Source organism: Gracilinanus agilis, chromosome 5, assembly GCF_016433145.1.
Source record: "Gracilinanus agilis isolate LMUSP501 chromosome 5, AgileGrace, whole genome shotgun sequence".
Classification (NCBI taxonomy): Eukaryota; Metazoa; Chordata; class Mammalia; order Didelphimorphia; family Didelphidae; genus Gracilinanus; species Gracilinanus agilis.
The window spans coordinates 311,591,027-311,611,879 of NC_058134.1; the positions used below are offsets into that span (position 1 = coordinate 311,591,027).

Sequence of the window (20,853 nt, forward strand, 5' to 3'; positions counted from 1 at the left end):
ATCTCAATAGATGCTGAAAAAGCCTTTGACAAAATACAACATCCATTCCTACTGAAAACACTAGAAAGTATAGGAATAGAAGGTCCTTTCCTAAAAATAATAAACAGTATATATCTTAAACCATCAACAAGCATCATATGCAATGGGGATAAATTAGAAGCCTTTCCAATAAGATCAGGCATGAAACAAGGATGCCCATTATCACCTCTATTATTTAACATTGTACTAGAAACACTAGCAGTAGCAATTAGAGAAGAAAAAGAAATTGAAGGTATAAAAATAGGCAATGAGGAGACTAAGCTATCACTCTTTGCAAATGATATGATGGTCTACTTAAAAAATCCTAGAGAATCAACTAAGAAGCTTGTAGAAATAATCAACAACTTTAGCAAAGTTGCAGGATACAAAATAAATGCACATAAAGCATCAGCATTTCTATATATTTCCAACACAACCGAGCAGCAAGAGTTAGGAAGAGAAACACCATTTAAAATCACCCTAGGCAATATAAAATACTTAGTAATCTATCTACCAAAACAAACACAGGAATTGTATGAACATAACTACAAAACATTTTCCAAACAATTAAAACTAGATCTAAACAATTGGAAAAACATTGAGTGCTCATGTGTAGGACGAGTTAACATAATAAAAATGACCATTCTACCCAAATTAATTTACTTATTTAGTGCCATACCTATCAAACTACCAAAAAACTTTTTTACTGAATTAGAAAAAACTATAACAGAGTTTATTTGGAAGAACAAAAGATCAAGAATATCAAGGGAAATAATGAAAAAAAATGTGAAGGAAGGTTGCCTAGCAGTACCAGATATTAAGCTATACTATAAAGCAGCAGTCATCAAAACAATATGGTACTGGCTAAGAGACAGAAGGGAGGATCAGTGGAATAGACTTGGGGTAAGTGACCTCAGCAAGACAGTTTTTGATAAACCCAAAGAACCCAGCTTTTGGGATAAAAACCCACTGTTTGACAAAAACTGCTGGGAAAATAGGAAAACAATATGGGAGAGATTGGGCCTAGATCAACATCTCACACCCTACACCAAGATAAATTCAGAATGGATCAAAGACTTGACTATAAAGAAGGAAACCATAGGTAAATTGGGTGAGCACAGAATAGTATACTTGTCAGATCTCTGGTAAAGGAAAGATTTTAAAACCAAGCAAGAGTTAGAAAAAAATACAAAATGTAAAATAAATAATTTTGATTATATTAAATTTAAAAGGTTTTGTACAAACAAAAACAATGCAACCAAAATCAGAAGGGAAACGACAAACTGGGAAAAAATCTTTATAACAAAAAAATCTGACAGAGGTCTAATTACTCAAATATATACAAGGAACTAAATCAATTGTATAAAAAATCAAGCCATTCCCCAATTGATAAATGGGCAAGGGACATGAATAGGCAATTTTCAGATAAAGAAATCAAAACTATCAATAAGCACGTGAGAAAGTGTTCCAAATCTCTAATAATTAGAGAAATGCAAATCAAAAGAACTCTGAGGTATTACCTCACACCTAGCAGATTGGCTAAAATGATAGCAGGGGAGAGTAATAAATGTTGGAGGGGATGTGGCAAAATTGGGACATTAATGCATTGCTGGTGGAGTTGTGAACTGATCCAACCATTCTGGATGGCAATTTGGAATTATGCCCAAAGAGCAATAAAAGACTACCTGCCTTTGATCCAGTCATACCATTGCTGGGTTTGTACCCCAAAGAGATCATAGATAAACAGACTTGTACAAAAATATTTGTAGCCGCGCTCTTTGTGGTGGCAAAAACTGGAAAGAGAGGGTATGCCCTTCAATTGGGGAATGGCTGAACAAATTGTGGTATATGTTGGTGATGGAATACTATCGTGCTCAAAGGAATAATAAACTGGAGGAATTCCATGTGAATTGGAAAGACCTCCAGGAATTGATGTAGAGTGAAAGGAGCAGAGCCAGAAGAACGTTGTACACAGAGACTGATACTCTGTGGTAAAATCGAATGTAATGGACTTCTGTACTAGCAGCAATGCAATGTCCCAGGACAATTCTGAGGGACTTATGGAAAAGAACGATACCTACTTTCAGAGGAAGAACTATAGGAGAGGAAACATATAAGAAAAACAACTGCTTGAACACTTGTGTTGATGAGGACATGATTGGGGATGTAGACTCAAAACAATCACACCAATGCAACTATCAATAATATGCAAATAAGTCTTGATTGATCACACATGTTAAAACCAGTGGAAATGCAAGTTAGCTATGGAGGGGTGGAGTTTGAGGGGATGAAGGGGAAAGTAAAAACATGAATCATATAACCATGGAAAATTTTTCTAAAAATAAAAAAATTAATAAAAAAGAAAATGTATGTTGAAAATTATTATTAGATGTAATTGGGGGAAAATGCCTTTGAATTAAAAAGAAAGAAATTCTCTATACATGTTCCGCAAATATTATGTAGATTTGTGACCTGTTTATCCTACATTCTAAGACTATCTTTCACTTCTCTTCCACCTCTGTGATAATGAGGTATTCATGTTTCAATAGTTACTTTAAGGTGCTACATCCTGTATTTCATTTATATTTTATGAATTTTTGTTATGACCAAAAATCATATGGTACGTTTTATAGTTCTAGAAGAATAATCTCAGAATGGCATTTTAGAAGTGTTCATTACTTTAAATGTATTCTTTGTATTCGGCTTTGATTTTAGAATGTAAGCATCAACATATTCAACCACAGTTTCAAAATCTTTTCCCTGGGGGAGACCAGGAAATTTCTAGTACTGTTTGTCTTCATCCTTTGGTTCAATTTGACCAGCAAATTTCAACTCCAGGCCTTCAGTCTTTACTTTTAGGGCACATTAATTTTTTGTTTCCTGAATCCAAATGATGTTCTTTGAATCAATGGAGAAAGATTCCATGACATAATGTGTCTTTTTTGAGGGAGCTCTACGGTGTAATGATACACAACATATTAGATTGGTGTTAAAAAGAGAGGAGTTTTCCATATGGATATCATTCCAGACATTCTCATCATAAAGAGATTTCTTTTGTATATTTCCAGGACACAAGCATGGAACTGAGTGTTACAGCTAATCAATAAAGGAGGCACAACTATTATGGCCCCTTGGGGTGACATGTTCAGCAATGGCTAAAATGATGATAGGACACCCCCCCAAACTCACCTACCCCCGGGACTTTTTTGTCTACTCTGTTTAGTTTTCAGCCAATAGACTATTTTCTTATATTTACAGGATTTTTTGGTGAGATAAATATGAATGCTTTATACAAAATATACACACAGTTGGTGTATATTGGGAGAGGTTTGGACCCTGAGAACAGAGAAGGCAGCAAGTTAATTTGGGCTCATTAACTTCAAAATAGGCATGTCTGCCTTTAAACTGAGACTATTTCCTATGTCAATAATATTAACTGAACACTTACTAGATACTAGAAAGAAAAAATGATGTTGAAAAGTCCTGATATTGGAAGTGTTGTGAGGAAGATTAATTTAGTATTAGTGTTGGACCTAGCAGGAAGGGCTGGAGGATTCCAAGATGGAATGAAGGAGCAGGAAGTGGGGCTTGGACTCTGAGAGAGACTCCATGGTGGTTGGGACATAACTGTTGCTAGCCCTGGGAGATCTCAGAGTTAGGGAAAAACTGCATCCAGATTCCCTGGGATCCTGAGAGGTGAAGGCTTTCAGCAGTGGACAACAGACCTGCAGAGCAGCACCAAGTGGGGAAGTGGTTTGTGATCTGGTGGACAGCATTAAAAACTCACTCTCCCTACCTGGCTACCTTGGATCATCTGTCCTAGTGGAGTTGGCTCTTGGCATCCTGTGACCATCCTTGGATTTACCGTGAGACCCCAATGGAAAGCCATCCTCAGGCCCTTTAGCTGAGCTGACCAAACCTGGCTGCAACCAGGTTTGGAGGAGCTTCCCTGTGACTTCAGTACAGCTTCCTTTGGGCCCTGCCTGGCTTAGGTCAATAGAATAGTGTAGCCAAGTCCTTCCCTGCCCCTGTGGTTTGCCCTTAGGTTTCAAGTATAGAATCCCTTATTCCCATCCTTCATTATTATTTCCCTCAATTAAACTGTTATAAACTTTTACCTTTTGCCTGCTGGTTCCATAGACCCTGGCCTAGGGTGAGTTGGGTTACTGTTGGGCCTAACTGCCATTCCTGTGACAGTTAACAGCTCGGCAGTAAACCCAGGTCTCCCTGTCCTGGTTGGTCCTGTCTCTCCTTCAACCCAGTGTGAGCCCACAAACCAGTTAGTTACATTTTAATAATAATAGTTAACATCCCTGGTGCCCACCATTACAGTTTGGCACCCCAGATGGGACACCAGGGATGTTAACTATTATTATTAAAATGTAATCTAAATGGAAGAGAGATGGAGTCATCTCGATTTCCTTCATGCCATCCTTTCCATGGTGGGTATAGAGGTTCAGCTCTAAGGCTGATGCAAAGCATTCTTGGTGGTGCTGGAGCACGTTAACCCCTTCCCCCTCCTCAATAAAACAGTGGCCTTTATCAACCCTAAGGCCAGACTCCTCCAGGCCGTAGAAGCTCTTCCTCCCCAAACCCCATCTGACTTTCCCAGTGTTTTGTCCATTCCTGTCCTACGTGCCCTCCGAGTTCCAAGCATCTTAGCTTACTGTTCCTTACAGCTGAGACTGGGACTCTGCACTGGCCGCCTCCTGCCTGGATGCTTTCCCTTCTCGCTTCTACTTAAAATGTCTGGCTTCCTCCGTGATTCGGCTCAAATCCCGACTCTCGCAGGGACCCCCCCACGCATGCCATCCCTACCACGAGAACACGGACTCTTGCAGGCCAAGGACTGGTCTTCCCTTGTGTCCCCTGGCCCGGCGCCGTGCCCGGCACACCTCGTAAAAGCTTATCGAGTTCCTCCCTTCGAGACGTCTAAACGCTTACCTGCTTGTTGGCTTTCAGCACGGCCCTGAGCGTGGCTATCTGCTCCCGCTTCGTGCTCAGCAGGGACTTTAACTTCAGAATCTCTTCCATTAAGGCTTCCTTGTCTTTGTCTATCATGGGGGCCAGTTCCCGCGCGGCCGCCCGCTGGCGTGACAGCTGCAAGGAGCGGTCCACGGCTTTCTGGAGGTGCTTGATTTGGTCCCTGATGATGGCGTTCAGGTTGTAAATATTCATGGGCTCTTTCCGAATGTCGCTGCTGTCCGACACGGGAGACGAAGGCGGGGCAGTGATGACGGGCGAGATGGTGGGCGTCTTGGTGGGGCTCTGCTCTTTGCTCGCCTCCGTGCTGTCTTTGGGAGCGGACTCGGGCTGGGCCCTGCTGTCCACCGACGACAGCGCGCTCCTGCGGGTGAGCCGGGGGGACAGGAGCCCCCTGGGGTCGTCGGGCCCTTTCAGGCTCCCGCTGCGGGGGACGCGGCTCTGCCGGTAGTAGTCCAGCATGACCCTGTTGGGGGTCTCGTTATTGCACAGACACACGTGGTGGTAGAGTTGCGCCAACTCCTCGCTGAACGTCACCAGCTCGTCCTGGGCCGTGTTGAGGGTGTTGTGGTTCTCGTTGGCGATGCTCGTCATCTTCTGCAGCTCCTTTTCGATGTGCACCATCTTCTCGCCGCTCTCCTTGGACGTCCTCTCTAGGTTGGTGACCTGCTCGTCGTACATCTGGATCCGGCTCTCGTACCGGGCCTTCTCCTCGGTGTAGTTCTCCACAGACTTGTTGTATTTCTCCTTCAGGGCTTTGATTTCAGCTTTCAGGTCGATCACCTCGGTCACGGCCACCTTATACTTGCATTCGAGGATCTCTAGGCCGTTGATGTCCACTTCGTAGTCGTGAGCTTCCTCCCCCGAGTCCCTGCCCTTCTCGCCGTCCAGCTCCGCCTTCAGCTCCTTGTGGCTCTGCAAGCCCCTCATGGCGTTCACGTGCTCGGTGAGTTTGTGAACCCGCTCGTGCTGCTCTGTGAGGGCCCCCTTGGTGTGCTCCAGCTGAGTTTGGGACTCCTGGAGATTGGCCAGGAGAATGGCCTTTTCCCGTTCCACCTGTAACAGCAAAGAGTATCTATGAATGGTTTAAAGGAAAACCCTCACGATGGATCTCATGCAGCCCAAGCATGCAGAGGTCCCCCAACAAAAAACAGCAAGGAATAGGCTGCGACATTGAAACTTAAGTTACGTTTCTGCCCAGCCTTGTAACACCAGTTAAATCCTTCCTGCACTGACATGACATTATGCAGTCAGAATTTTACACATCACAAGGACCTTAGGTCCATAAAATGGCAAAGCCATTTAGCCAATCACATTGGTTTTTACATTTTTGGGGGTGGCGGCCCCCTGTTTAGTGAATTAGGTTACAAATCATAATATGATTGGGATAGATGGGAGAGGCAATCAAGTGTAGTAAAAAAGGTATCAGAAGACCAGAAACTACAGGGTTAAATCTTGATTTTGTTACCTTCTACCAATGTGACCTTGTGTAGGCATTTTCACTTTTCTGAACCTCTATTAAATGGGCAAGTTGGACTAGATCATATTAAAGTTTTGTCCTAGCTCTGAATCTATGATCCTATGAATGATATTTGCTTTTTAAAAAATTTGCCACATCCATTTTCTGAGAAACTTCAGAAGATTTGTAGGAACTGATACAGAGTAAAATGAAGAGAACCCAGAGGAAAAAATTTACTCTAATACTTCCAATATAACAGAAAAACAACTTTCAAAGACTTCAAACTTGTGTTCAGTACAATGATTGAACTCCTTCATCACTTCTTACAGCACAATAGTATTCCATTCCAACCATTTTTCACAACTTATTCAACTATTCCTCAACTAATGGGCATCCCTTCATTTTCCAATTCTTTGTCACCACAAAAAGAACTGTAATAAATACTTTTGAACTTATGCATCCTTCTATCCCCCCTTTGGTCCCTTTGGGATACAAATCTGGGAGTGCATTGTTGAGTCAAAGAGTATGCAATTTTTATAGTCCTTTGGACAAAGTTCCAAATTATTCTCTAGAATGGTTGGACCAATACACACCTTCATCAACAATGCATTTGTGTATCTATTTTTCCATATTCCCTCCAGAATTTATCATTTTCTTCTTCTGTCACTGATTCCCTCTCTCCTATTTTTGAGTGGGTTTTTGGGATATATGTATCTATTACAACTTAAGTATTGTAGTAAAATACTCTCAGAAAGTTCTGGATAAAAGTCATTTTCCTTGGCACTCCAGTCCCTTCCAGATTGGGAAGGTTAATTTAAACTTGATCAGCTTAGCTCTCCTTCCACCAAAACCTTAGTAAGCAAAAAACAAAGATGAATAAATAACAATCAAACTCTGACCAAAGAAATCAGCAAAATTGTACTGGAGGAAAATAGACTAATTAGTTTAGACCAGTGATGGGCAAACTTTTTAAAGAGGGGCCAAAGGAAAGGAAATGCTCATCTGTCAGTCTGTTTCTAAGGCAACTCTTTCGAAGTTTCATTGTATTGTATCCTACTCATTGTATTCATCAGATTAGGAATAATGTTGTGCCGCCTGATAGAACATTTCAAGGAGCCACATCTGGCCCACAGGCAGTAGTGTGCCTATCACTGGTTTAGGCAACAGACACACAAGAGTCAGATAGAGATTTTGTGACTTGGGAGAAAGATAAAATCTTGGCTCAATCTAGGAGAAAATGGTCTCACCAACTCTGGAATTTGGTTACTGGGAATCAAGGGACATGCGGTGCTTTGACCAAATATGCCTGCAGTTCTGGGGAGGGTGGAGGTTGATTCTCATCACCAAAGTCCTCTACTTTTTCACTCTCTCTGCTTCTCTTTTCTTTCTCACCACCCTGAAATATCATCAGCTTTTTTCGCAGAAAATTTCTTTACCAATCAAGAATCATATCTCCCTCAGGAACAAATCATCACAGGGCTCCACGGGATCTTCCTAATTCGCTTGTATGGGGCACTATACTTAGAATAATTTATTTTTGAGCCAGAAAGAACCTTAGAAATCATCAATTAGTCTAAGACTCAATAATAAACAAATTTTTCTTTCAGTATTTCAAAATCCTGATATTTAATTTTCTCTAATAGCAATGATTAAACGGCATCTAGCAAAATGTAGTTATCTTGCTTATCTCCTTTAATTAGAGATATTTTTTACTTTTGCTTTGTCTGAGATCATGACTGCTACCTCTGCTTTTTTACCTCAGCTGAAGCAGAATAGATTCTGCTTCAACAAAGTCTGTTTCTTGTGAATAGTATATTGTAGAATTCTGGTTTTTAATCCATTTTGTTATCTACTTCTGTTTTATAGGTGAGTTCAGCCCATTCAGTTACAATTACTAATTTTGTTTCCCCTTCCATCCTATTTTTCCCCCATTTTTCTTCTTTCTCTTCATCATCTTCTTCCTTCTTCTCCTCTCTTTCTCTTTGTCTCTGTCTCTCTCATTTCACCCATCCCTCCTTGCAAGTATTTTGCTTCTGAACCCTGCATCCCCCTTCTATCTGCCCTCCCTTCTATCAGTTCTCCCTCTTTTAGTCTCCTTCTCTTCTACTTCCCTTTAGGGTAAGTTAGATTTCTGTATTCAACTGAGTTTTTAAGTTATTCCCTCTTTGAGTCAATTCTGGTGAGACTAAGGTTCAAGCATAGCCTGTCATCCCCCCTCCCATCTTCCCCTCCACTGAAAAAGCTCTTTTGTGCCTCTTTTATGTGAAATAATTTATCTCATTCTACCTCCCCTTTCCCTATTCTCCCAGTGCATCCCTCTTCCTCACACCTTAATTCTATTGTTTTTTTACATCATACCTTCATAGTCAACTCAGAGTCACTCCTGTGTATACGCCTCCTAACTGACTTAACAATGATAACATTCCTAGGACTTATAAGTATCATCTTCCTCTATAGGAATATAAACAGTTTGCCCTTGTTGATGCCTTTATACCCTTTTTTTCCCTCTTTATCTTTTATGTTCCTCCTAAGTCTCATGTTTTGAGAATCAAATTTTCCATTCGGCTCTGGACTTTTCCATCCTGCTCTTAAAAATAAAAAAGTTAAGTTCACTTTTTATAACCAAGTATAAGATTTTACATTTATCCCTGTTGATTTTCACTTTTGACTCGATGCTATCAAGATCCTTTATCATCCATTATGTTGACTATACCTCCCAGTTTTGTGTCATCTGCAAACATTGGGCCTCATTCAGGCCAGGTCCCTTCCAGTTTAGGTTTGATATTGGAAGATAATGACATGTTGTGTTTGTTGAGTTAGTTTAGGTGAGTGAAGTTCCTCTTGTTGCTTTGAACTTAGGAGATGAAAAAGTGACCTCATTAGTCTGAATCTTAGTTCCCTGAGCCAATCAAGTCTTGGGAATGTCTCAATACTTCTTAAAGAAAAAATAGTCTAGATTATGTGGGATAAAGGGTTAAGATATTGCTCCCAACATACATGCTATTTATCTTTTTGTTCTAGTTATTTACATGTTAAAAAACAAACAAACAAACCATAGACCGAGCACAGATATCTGTGGTAATCTGAAGCTCTGATTGTAAAATCATTCAATAAATCAATGAACATTTAATAAGTATTTACTCTGTGCCTCACAGTGTTCCTGGCTATAGATACAAATAAGAAGTTTGTAGGCTCTACTAGAATATCTCAGGGAGGAAAATGGATCTTTAATGAAACAGAACTTCTAAGCATTCCTGATGAAAAGATCAGTTACGCAGAAATTCTGGAATTCAAACACAAACATGAATTAAACATAAAAAATCATGAATGAACACTGATAAGGGACTAAATGAGGATAAACTTCATAGATTCAAATATAGGGACATGGTGTATCATCATCATCAGGAGGCATACAGGGAGTCCAATTAGACAAGACCTGGGAATGGTTCTTAAGAAAAATGGAAAAAAGAAGAGAAGAGGAATATACTATGGAGGTTGGAGGTGGGGGTGGGGAAGAAAGGTTAGGGGAGATTATCTCACATAATCAGGGTTACGCAAGTAGACATTTATTCAAACAAAGAGGAAAGGGGGAAGGAGGACTACACTGCCATTGACTCACTCTATCTAATATGATGTGGTGAAAAAAAGGAAGAATATACACACACACAGAGATTTGGATACAAAAATACATTTCACTCACTAAAGAAATTCGAAGGGAAGAAAAGAGTTGGAATTAGAGGGAGAAGAGTAGGTTAAAAGAGAAATTAGTCCTAAAAAAAGCAAACTCTTAAGAATGTATAAAAATATTTATTTGCGATGTTAAAAAGTGGGAATCTAAAGGGTGATCACAAATTGGGAAATAGATGAACAAGTTATAGTATATAAATCAGATGGAATATTATTGAGTTAATTTCTTATCATCATAATGCCCAACCATAATTCCAGAGAACTAATGATAAAACATGCTACCATTTTATAATAGTGAGGTAAAAGACCCAGAATGCAGAATAAGAAAAAAATTTTTAGAGGTGATCAATGTGTAAATTTGTTTTGGTTGTCTATACACATTTGTAATTGAGTGTTTTCTGACATTTTAACTTGGGGGGACAGTTGGGGCAGGAGGGTTAAAAAGTAAATTTTGGCTTACTGAAACAAATTTTTTAATTTAAAAAATAATATAAGTTACAAAGCAGATGCTAATCTCTACTGGTAGAAGGAAGTTCTTTTTTGGGAGTTTCCTATTCTAATGAAATTACTGGTCTGGTAAAAAAATGAGGGATTGTTTTTCTAAGTTGTACACAAAATAATATACCAAGAAGGTAAATAAATTCGTGGTATAATGAGAGAGACAGACAGAGATGGGGGTGAGAGTGGGGGAAAGGAGAAAGAGACAGAGAGAGGGAGAGGGAGAGAGAATTAGAGAAAGAGAGAGAGAGAGAGAGAGAGAGAGAGAGAGAGAGAGAGAGAGAGCAGAACATTGTTTATGTGTCAGGCATTCTCCTAAGTATACACATATAAGCGAAAACCCTGTCTCCACTATTAAAGGGCTTGCTTACATGCTAAAAGAAGAAGATAACATATAGAGGGGATCTAATCTAGGAAGGGGAGCATTAAGGGGATTGGGTAAGAAGAAGGAAAAGAAAGAAGTCTGGAAAATTCAGTCTTTTTTTGTTGTTTATTATTTTTTTATTTAGAATATTTTCCCTGGAAAGTTCAGTCTTAAGTGAGATGAAACATAGCTAGGGTCCTTCCTAAAATTGTGGCCCAGGGAAGAGAAACCAGGAGAATAACATCTTAGTAGAAAATACATTGGAAGTGAGAATCAGAAGGTCTAGCATTTTGTTCCAGCATTGTCATTAAATGGCTGTGTGGTATTGGGGAAACTAACAAATATCTCTGAGATTTAAATTTATTATCTATCAAATGAGACCTTGTAGCCTAGGGCCCCTCCTAGCTCTAAAATTATATTGGCCATTATAATTAGTATATTCATTTTGTGAATTTGTGCAAGGCACTTAACCTCTTAGAGGCTATCTCCCCATTTGTAAAGGAAATCTGATAATACTTTGTAGGATATCTTTAGCTATGTAACATTCTTTTTTTTTTTTTTTTACATTTTTTTTAAACCCTTGTACTTCGGTGTATTGTCTCATAGGTGGAAGAGCGGTAAGGGTTAGGCAATGGGGGTCAAGTGACTTGCCCAGGGTCACACAGCTGGGAAGTGGCTGAGGCCGGGTTTGAACCCAGGACCTCCTGTCTCTAGGCCTGGCTCTCACTCCACTGAGCTACCCAGCTGCCCCTATGTAACATTCTTTAAAAAATTGTTTAATGGTTTCCTTACATTCAATTTTATTAAACTCTCCTTTGATTGCCAAGATTTCCAATTTGTTGTCAAATCACAAATTTTCAATTTGTTCTTTTTCTAACTTTTTTAGTTTCACACCCAATTCACTGACCTGTTCTTTCTCTAATTTACCAGTGTAAACATTTAGAGATATAAATTTTCCTTGAAGTATTGCATTAGCTGTATCTCATAAATTTTGGTATGTTGTCTCATTGTTATCATTCTCTTCAATGAAATTACAGATTTTTTCTATTTAGCATTTTGTATACTCTGAGAGAGAGGTGGGAGAAGTCCCCACACATGGCACAAGGCTGATTGCCAGGGGTAAAGGAACTCAAGAAAACTTGTAACACAATCTCTCTTCTATGGTTCTTTTGTCCTTGGCTAATGGGCTCATTAAGGAATAATAAATGTATACAGGTTGTCTAGTAGGAATTCTAATTCAGTAATAACTCACTCTTTCTGGTCTTTATATATGTCTTCTGCTTACAATCTTGGTTTTAAAAATCAATGGCAGTCAGGCCCCCAGGCTTGATAAATTCTCTGGAAGAGACCACTGTTAAGCAGCTGAGTCCTCCGGGTGCCTAGTTTTTATACAGATCTCAAAGCTGGATGCATTTTTCCAAACTAGCTCTACATCCTTCACCTCCAGCTTCTTCCAAATTACCAAAGCTAGCATGATAAAATAGTCTTATATATCAAGAATAATGGAATAGAAGAGAAAGGGGAAAGGGAATAGATACTCAATGGGGAGGGGAGCTGATCTGTGTGGCAGAAGTATGGCAGCCAATGGTTTTCTGACTTCAGAAGACAGTTAATCAATATTTTCCTTATCTGCTTGGGTTGAAGGGAAAAGGAAACATCTCTGAGGGAGCTGTCTTACTGCCACTGGATTTAGTCCAGTAAAAAGCCATGCCTCATACAACTGTTCTCATAGTTTTCTGGATGCAAGTTGGGGCTGGGAGAAATGCCACTCCATTTGTTTCTCAGGATGAAGACTCTGACTGTCTCTCTCTCTCTGTCCTTCTCTCTCCCTCTCCCCATCTCCTCTCTGTCTCTGTCTCTTTTCTTCCCTCTCTACCTCCCTCCCCGTCTCATCTCCCCTCCCCAGCCCCCTCTTCCTACAACATACATAGAATCTCCCAAAGATACAGTGCTATGAATTCTAGGATTGCTAGATCTTGAAAGCTGCCACTACTATAACTTGAACTACTCTCTTCCTAGAGTTGTTGTAAGGCAAATGCTTTACTGAGAGAGTCACAGACAGACAGACAGAAGAGATACGAGTTATTGTTTCTGTCTATCATTTCATCTCTTTGGGCAATCTTAGGGTGCGAACTTCCAATGATGTGGATTAGCTGCAGTTTTATAATTACAGGCTCAGAGAGGTTCCTGGTTCACCAACAGGTTAAGTAACTTGCCTACTGCAATGCAGCCCAGTATTTCTGGACTTCACCTTTCCCATTATATTATGCTGCCTCACAATGAGATTAAGCAAAGTCGTTGCATGATAGTCATACATTTGTGTGCTCTATACACATTTTCTGGTGTAAACAGGACATTTGTGTACGTTGTATTAATAAGCAAGATGGGGTACAAAAGAAGGCCATCAGGACTGTGAAAGTCGGGTTCTATCTTCGCAGGACTGATTTAAGGGAGTTTAAGAAGAGGGATAATCTGAAGAACGATCCAACAAGGCCATGAGAGTTGCTTTCAAGTACCTGAAGGTCTGTCATTTTTAAAATATGAATAAATGTGTTCAGGTCAGCCGAGAGTAGAGAACCAGGATCATTGAGAAGAATGTGCAAAGAAGCAAATTCAAGTTTAGGTAAAGAAAAATTTCTAGAAGCAGTTGTGTCACTCAGTGGATGGAGAGTCAGGCCTAGAGATAGGAGGTCCTGGGTTCAAATCCGACCTCAGCCACTTCCGAGCTGGGTGACCCTGGGCAAGTCACTTCACCCCCACTACCTAGCCCTTACCACTCTTCTGCCTTGGAGCCAATACACAGTATTGACTCTAAGACAGAAGGTGAGGGTTTTTATTAATCAATAATAAACAAATAAACAAACAAACAAATAAATAAATAAGCAAACAGGTAAGCAAACAAATAAATAAATAAATGGAGTGGAAGGGAAGGGTTTAAAAATTTTTTTTTCTAAGATTTGGATCTATGCAAAAATGGAAATCTTTGCCTTGAGAAGTGGCAAGTTTCCCCCCTTTCTATACATCCAGAAGCCAAAACTTGTTGAAATGCTATGTAAGTGTGGATCTGACAGCAATGTCTCTAGGAAAGGCCTCATTTCTCAAATACATAAAGGACTGAGTCCATTTTATTAGAATAAAAGCCATTCCCCACTTGATAAATGGTCAAAAGATAGGACCAGGCACTTCTCAGAGGACTATCTTTAGCAACAGGAAAAAAGTGTCCTAAATCACTATTCATTAAAGAAATGCACATTAAAACAACTCTAAGGTCCCACCTCACACCTATCAGATTGGCTTATGGGACAAAAAGGGAAAATGATAAATGTTGGAGGGGTTGTGGGAAAACTGGGCCACGGGTACTCTGTGGAGCTGGGAACTGATCTAATCATTGTGGAGAGCCATTGGGAACTCTGCCCAGCGGGCCATAAAACCGTGCAATACCACTTTAACCCTGCAATACCACTACTGGGTCTGTGTCCCAAAGAGATAAAAAAAATGTGGAAGAGGCCCTGTGGGGACCAAAATAATTGGACACGGAAGGGATGTCCATCAGTTGTGGAATGACTGAACAAGGCGTGATGTAGGATAGTCATGGGATATTATTGTGTCATGAGAAATGGTGATTTCAGAAAAGCCTGGAAAGACTTAACTGAACTGATGCGAAGTGAAGTGAGGAGAACCGGGAGGACACAGACTACAGGAAGAGCAGCACCGCCTGAAAATCAGCTCTGAATGACTTAACTATTATCAACGATCCAAGACAACCTCAAGAAACTCATGCTGAAAAAAGGCTATCCACCGCCACAGAAGGAACTGATGGAGCCTGAATGAAGATAGAAGCAGACCAGTGTTCACTTGATTTCTCTCCTGAGTGTTTCTATAATATCCAATTTATAATATCCAACATGACACACGTGGAAATGTATATCACCTGATGGGATATGGGTAACATATCATATTGCTTCTTCTTTGGGGAGAGAATTTGTCAGAATGTCAGAAACATCATTAAAATGTTAAAATTTGTTTTTTGTACACAATTGTGAAAAAAATACCAAAAAATAAAGGGATCGCCCAAGGACATTGTTCTTACATAAGCACTCTAGATTACGATTTGGGGCTTACTCAGCAACAATTCTGATCAATAGCTATACATTTTGTAGGTTAATGTTAAATCCTGAGAAGGACCTTGAAGTAATTTTCTTTTTCCCTGGACTAAAACCAAACCAAACTGCAAAATACTTTCACATTCACAACTGTAGAAGGTCTGAAGGTCAAGCTATTTTCAAAAGGCTAATAAGAATAAAAAGGTCATAGGAAGGGTTTTGTCCGTGAAAGAAAAGTGGCTGCAGATTCCATTACAGATGTTATTACTGGCATATCCTAAACACACTGGTTTTAAATTTCCATAGATAAAAGATCAATGGACTAAATCTTTTTTTTTAAACCCTTAACTTCTGTGAATTGGCTCCTTGGTGGAAGAGTGGTAAGGGTGGGCAATGGGGGTCAAGTGACTTGCCCAGGGTCACCCAGCTGGGAAATGTCTGAGGCCAGATTTGAACCTAGGACCTCCCGTCTCTAGGCCTGACTCTCAATCCACTGAGCCACCCAGCTGCCCCCCAATGGACTAAATCTTAATGATTTCCATACTCAAAAGCACGTCAGTTCTAAGGGGCCTAACAAGGAAAGCATTCTGGCTGGCAAAAAATATTTGAGTTTATCAGAATCCCTGTATCTGGCTTTTCCCAGGTAAAGCAGAATAGTTGTCTAGGGACCAGGAAAAATCTGAGCAGAGAACCATTTGGCCCTTTACATCACACATGGAATTTATTTTTCTTATCTCAATATAAATCCACCAAAAACATCTAGCAACAAAAGTAGCAACATTTATGCAGAGCTTTAAAGTTTGCAAAGCACTTTCGATACATTATTTTATTTTGATCCTCAGACCCCAGTGAAGTAAGTACTACTCATTTTATAGATGTGAAAACTGAGGCTCAAGAATATTAAGAAAGTGGCTCAAGGTCAGATAACTAGAGAGTAGTGAAAAGAGCACAGATCTTGGAGTATGGGTTCAAAACTCATCTCTGACATTTATTGCCTGCGTGACCCTGGGCAAGTCACTTCCCCCACAATCCCCAGCTCTTACTGCTTTTCTGCCTTGGAACTAATATCTAGTATTGATTCTAAGAAGAAATGCTTTGTGTCTTCATTTCCTCATTGTGTCCCATTTATTCTTGGCTCTCAAGCCAGACAACGATGCCAGCAGCTGCTATTCTGGGGGTGCTGCTCCGACACTGATGTTAAAGACCAAACGGTCCTGGTAACGCCTGCAAGGTCCTTCCTCCGGGGGGAAGCGGAGACTGAGGCCCTCTCTTTCCTCCTTAAGGGGTTCCTTCGGAATTCTCACTCCTGACTTGCTGCTCACCCTCAGCTCGGATCCTCCTTAGCCTGATGGTTTTATACAGGCCTCGTGGGCTACGACCAACCCTTTCAACAAACGGAACCTTTTACTTTTCTTCTAAGGAGATGTCCAGCTGGGCCTTGTAGCAGGACGTAGCAGGTCCGTATCATTTACTTTAAGAGGACGGTGGTGATTGGATTCACTTACTCAAAGATCACATTCCTTACACTACTCATACTGTGTGACTTTGGGTACTCAATCTGAGCCTCAGTTTCTTCCTATCTAAAATGAAAGAATCCCGGGGTAGCTGGGTAGCTCAGTGGATGGAGAGCCAGGCCTAGAAATGGGAGGTCCTGGGTTCAAATCTGGCTTCAGACACTTCCCAGCTGGGTGACCTTGGGCAAGTCACTTGACCTCCATTGCCTACCCTTACCACTCTTCTGCCTTAAAACAGAAGGTGAGGGTTAAAAAAATAAAATAAAATAAAATGAAGGAATCAGGCTTAATAAAAGGACTCTTTGAACTCTCAATCCTATGATCCTGGGATTTTAGTGTATAGGTAATAGATTTCCTTTAAGGGAATCGAATTAAACCGAATTAAACAAAAAATTAAATATATTTGCTACCAGTTTATTTTCTTTTTCTTAAATATTATAACCTTAATAACAATCAAGTAAAATAGTAAAAACAAATTCTAAACAACTTACCAAATGCTTTTTATTAAAAATGTAAATCACAACAATAACAGTCTCCCTTCTAATATATTCCCACAATAGTTCATCTTTCCTGTGAGCTGAAAAGGTTTTGCTGCTGTTCTTTCCTTATATAACGTATTCATCGTCAGCGTGCATATGGCTGTGATTCTCGGGTTTTTCCCTCTATGAACACCCCTCTGTACACGTCTCTGTTTTTTATCTTAATCATTTTTGTCCTTTTTTATGGCTACCCTGCCCCTTTCTCTGGGAAATAGACACCATTTTCTCAAACTCAAGACTCTGAAGATCGTGGCTTTTGGGAAGAAAAAAGAAAAAAGAGCAAGTTTGCTGTGAGAAGAGCTTTACAAACATTGCTTGGTCAGGTTCGGCCTGGCTGAAGCAGCTAAGGAAGGTCTGACAAAAAGAAACCACAGAGAATCCTCAAAAATGGACCTTTTCATTTCAAGGCTCTCGTGTATCCAGGATGGAAAGGGAGAAGTCGGGGGGGGGGGGGATTTAATTAAAGCAACAAAAACAAACCAAGAAATGGCGGCTGCCCTCTAGCACTGCAAAACATTTTGCTTCACTGATGGTGGAAAATGCTATGAGAAATGGATCTTGTCCATTCTTTTAGCTCATGGATGAGGAGCAATTTGCTAGTGGCCACGCCTATCCTTTTTCCAGCTTCGGTTCTGCTTTACAAAAGTTGAGGCTAGTCATTTCCTTTTTAAAAGGAGAGGAACCCCTTCTTTTTCTCTTTCTTTTTCCTTTTCAAACTGAGGTCAAGTGACTTGGCCAGGGTTACACAGCTAGGAAGTAGACCCCTTCTTAATGTTAAAAAATCCATAGACCCTCATGATGTATAATGAAAAATTATATAGAGTGTATGTAATAAAAAATATGTGTTTTATAGAATTACTATTTTAATAACATATCAAGAGAATTTGATATAGAAATCCTATCTAATAAAAGTACATAATGAAAAGGGTGGCTGTGGATTGAGCAATGTTTTGTAGCCAAGGGGAAAAGCTCATTTCTATACTGACAAACTGAACAAAAGTGTCTCAGGACTTCGGGCCGAATACGCCCAGTAATGAGGACACCAACACCTAGAATGTGCTGAGGACTTTCTGGTCTCATTTTATCATATAGACATGGAGTGAGTGACCCCTGCTTGAACCTGGTCAGAGACGTTGCCCGAGTTACCTCTTCTTTACCCCGTTCTCCTCCTCTGCCCTCCCACCGCCAATCCCTTGGATCCTGGAACTTTCTCCCACATTCTTCCCATCTCTGGACCTTCACCGATACCGGACTCCACTCTGACGCCACGCCACATCCGGCACTCCTCTCCGGCGCAGGTTCTGGATTCGATCTCTTCTTCAGCTTTCTGTGGGCTCGCTCTTCCCCGCCCAGCTCTCTTACCCATCTGACGGCTTCTCTGTCTCCTTTGCTTTCTTTGACCCCGTCAGACCTGTGAATGATTCGGGAAGCCCTCTCTGCAGGGACGTTTCGGAATCTCTTCCTACTGTTAAAAACACAAGTTCTTCCTGACCTTTTCTATTTCTTTAGTGAAATTATTTTTGCTCCTATGATCTAGCAATCATTGCCAAGGATCCTGTGATGCCCCGAGTTCCCCTCAACATAATTTTAAATGCACACTATCAATCACACAACAGTATCAAGGCACATTTCAAATATTAATTCATGTATTCAAGATAGATAATCGATTCCATCTACAGTTGTTTGTTCCCTTAATGAGATACATTTATTGCAAGAAATCAGTGCCCACAGACCGGGAAGCAGCGATGAAACACGGGAACAGATTGTCCATCATATGATTTCAGCAGAGACTTAAGAAGAGATCGATTTGATGGAGGGGAGAACATGACTGTGAGACAAAGGGCATCCATTTTCAGAATCAGCATTTCCTCTCTCTGTAGTGTTTCCAGCCCATTGTGACTGGCGGCAATGTCTCGGTTAGGAATCACATTCTGTGGGCCAGTTTTCCTCTTTCACGAGATAAGGAGTGTATCAAGGGCTGAAGGCCAGAGATGGGCTTTTGTTGCACTCGTGTTACCAGTGATAAAGTTTCAGCTTAGGCTCTTTCCCTCGTGCCTTGCTGCAACCAATAACTAACGAAGAGATGAACCCTACATTTGCTGATGCATTGCTTTTTTCTGCTCACTAACGTGTAACCGAATCTCCCCTCTGATACTAATCTTTTTCTAAGAGGGTTTCCTTTTTTTTCCAAATTGAAAAGGGAGATAGACATACATGAAAGTTGTCTTTTGTTTTTTTAAGGACTTTATTAAAAGAAAAGAATACACTACAGACATTTTGGAGCTCACCTTCCAAAGACTTTAGGAACTAAGTTAGTTTTCCAGTCATAATGACTTTCTTTATCTTAAAAGGAAAGAATGCTTGACAATTGTTGTGATATCTCAATTACTGTCTGCTGGAGAGGAAAGACTCTGGGAAGGTCCAAAATCCAAAATGACTTATTTGCCAATTCCCTAATGAATTTCTCTTTAGGAATAAGGGATTATACCAAGTGAGCTGTTCATTTTCAAAAGAAGCTTTGCAAATCTATGGATGTTTGAGAAAAGTTTGTGAAGTGTGAACTGGAACGACCTCCAGGAACTGATGCAGAGTGAAAGGAGCAGCACCAGGAGAACCTTATACACAGAGGCTGATAAACTGTGGTACAATCCAATGTAAGGAACTTCTCTACTAGCAGCAATGCAAGGATCCAGGACAATTCTGAGGGATTTATAAGAAAGAACATTATCCACATCCAGAGAAAGAACTGTGGGAGCAGAAACACAGAAGAAAAACAACTGCTTAATCACATGGGTTGATGGGGATATGATTGGGGATACTGACTCTAAATGATCACCCCAGTGCAAATATCAAGGTATTGATCAATGACATGTAAAACCCAATGGAATTGCACGTCAGCTATGGAAAGGGGATGGGGGGGAGGGGGGAAAGAGCATGAATCTTGTAACCATGGAAAAATATCCTAAATTTATTAATTAAATAAAATTTTCAAAGAAAAAAAAAGAAAAGTTTGTGAAGAACACATTAAAATTTCCAAGAGTCTGCCAGCTAAATAGAAAAATCTAAATGGGAAAAAATTCATTTACATTCAAGGAAGCATGATTAATACAAATACCTAGGATAGTTTCTTGTTAAAGTGGAATATAGTTCAATCAAATAATCAATGGATCTGGAGCCAGAGGACTCTGCAATTTCCTATCTGAAAGACCCTGGTCAAGCCAACTGGACTAGGTTTATCTCTAAATTCCCTTCCAGCTCTCAAATCCTATGAAGATTCCTCCTGACAGATGTGGAAACAGAAGCTTCAAAAGATGAAAAGTAAGAGTAAAGGGTGACTTGAATCCTATCTGAATCTTTCTACTCCACTTCCCCATCTCTCCTTACTTGCAGAATTAGAACAAGGAGAAAACACCTTGTCACCATTCCTTCCAATGGTGCTATGAGCAATTTGACTTGAAAATGAACAAGATATACTACTAAAGGGAAAGAAAAATTAAATAAGGACTTGCAGTGCCCTGCATAGAACGCCTTATGGGAAATTTCATTTTTTAAAAGACCAAGTAGCCGCTGAAGAGAAATTCCATTAAGGCTCTGATTCTTGCTAACAACAAATGGCTCCTGAAACAGAAAAGATAGGAACCTTGGAGGTAAAGCAGCCACTCCTTCTGAGAAGCTGGCACCTGTCCAA

At 40.2% G+C, this 20,853-nt stretch overlaps 1 protein-coding gene across 1 annotated transcript in view; it reads right to left on the reverse strand.

The window, feature by feature from the left end:
- BICD1 (BICD cargo adaptor 1) overlaps positions 1–20,853 on the reverse strand; it is a 150,231-nt gene that overhangs the window by 81,226 nt on the left and 48,152 nt on the right. Inside the window, exon 11 of the mRNA XM_044679310.1 lies at positions 4,963–6,057. Coding sequence (XP_044535245.1) covers positions 4,963–6,057 — 1,095 coding nt within the window. The remainder of the gene's footprint in view (positions 1–4,962; positions 6,058–20,853) is intronic.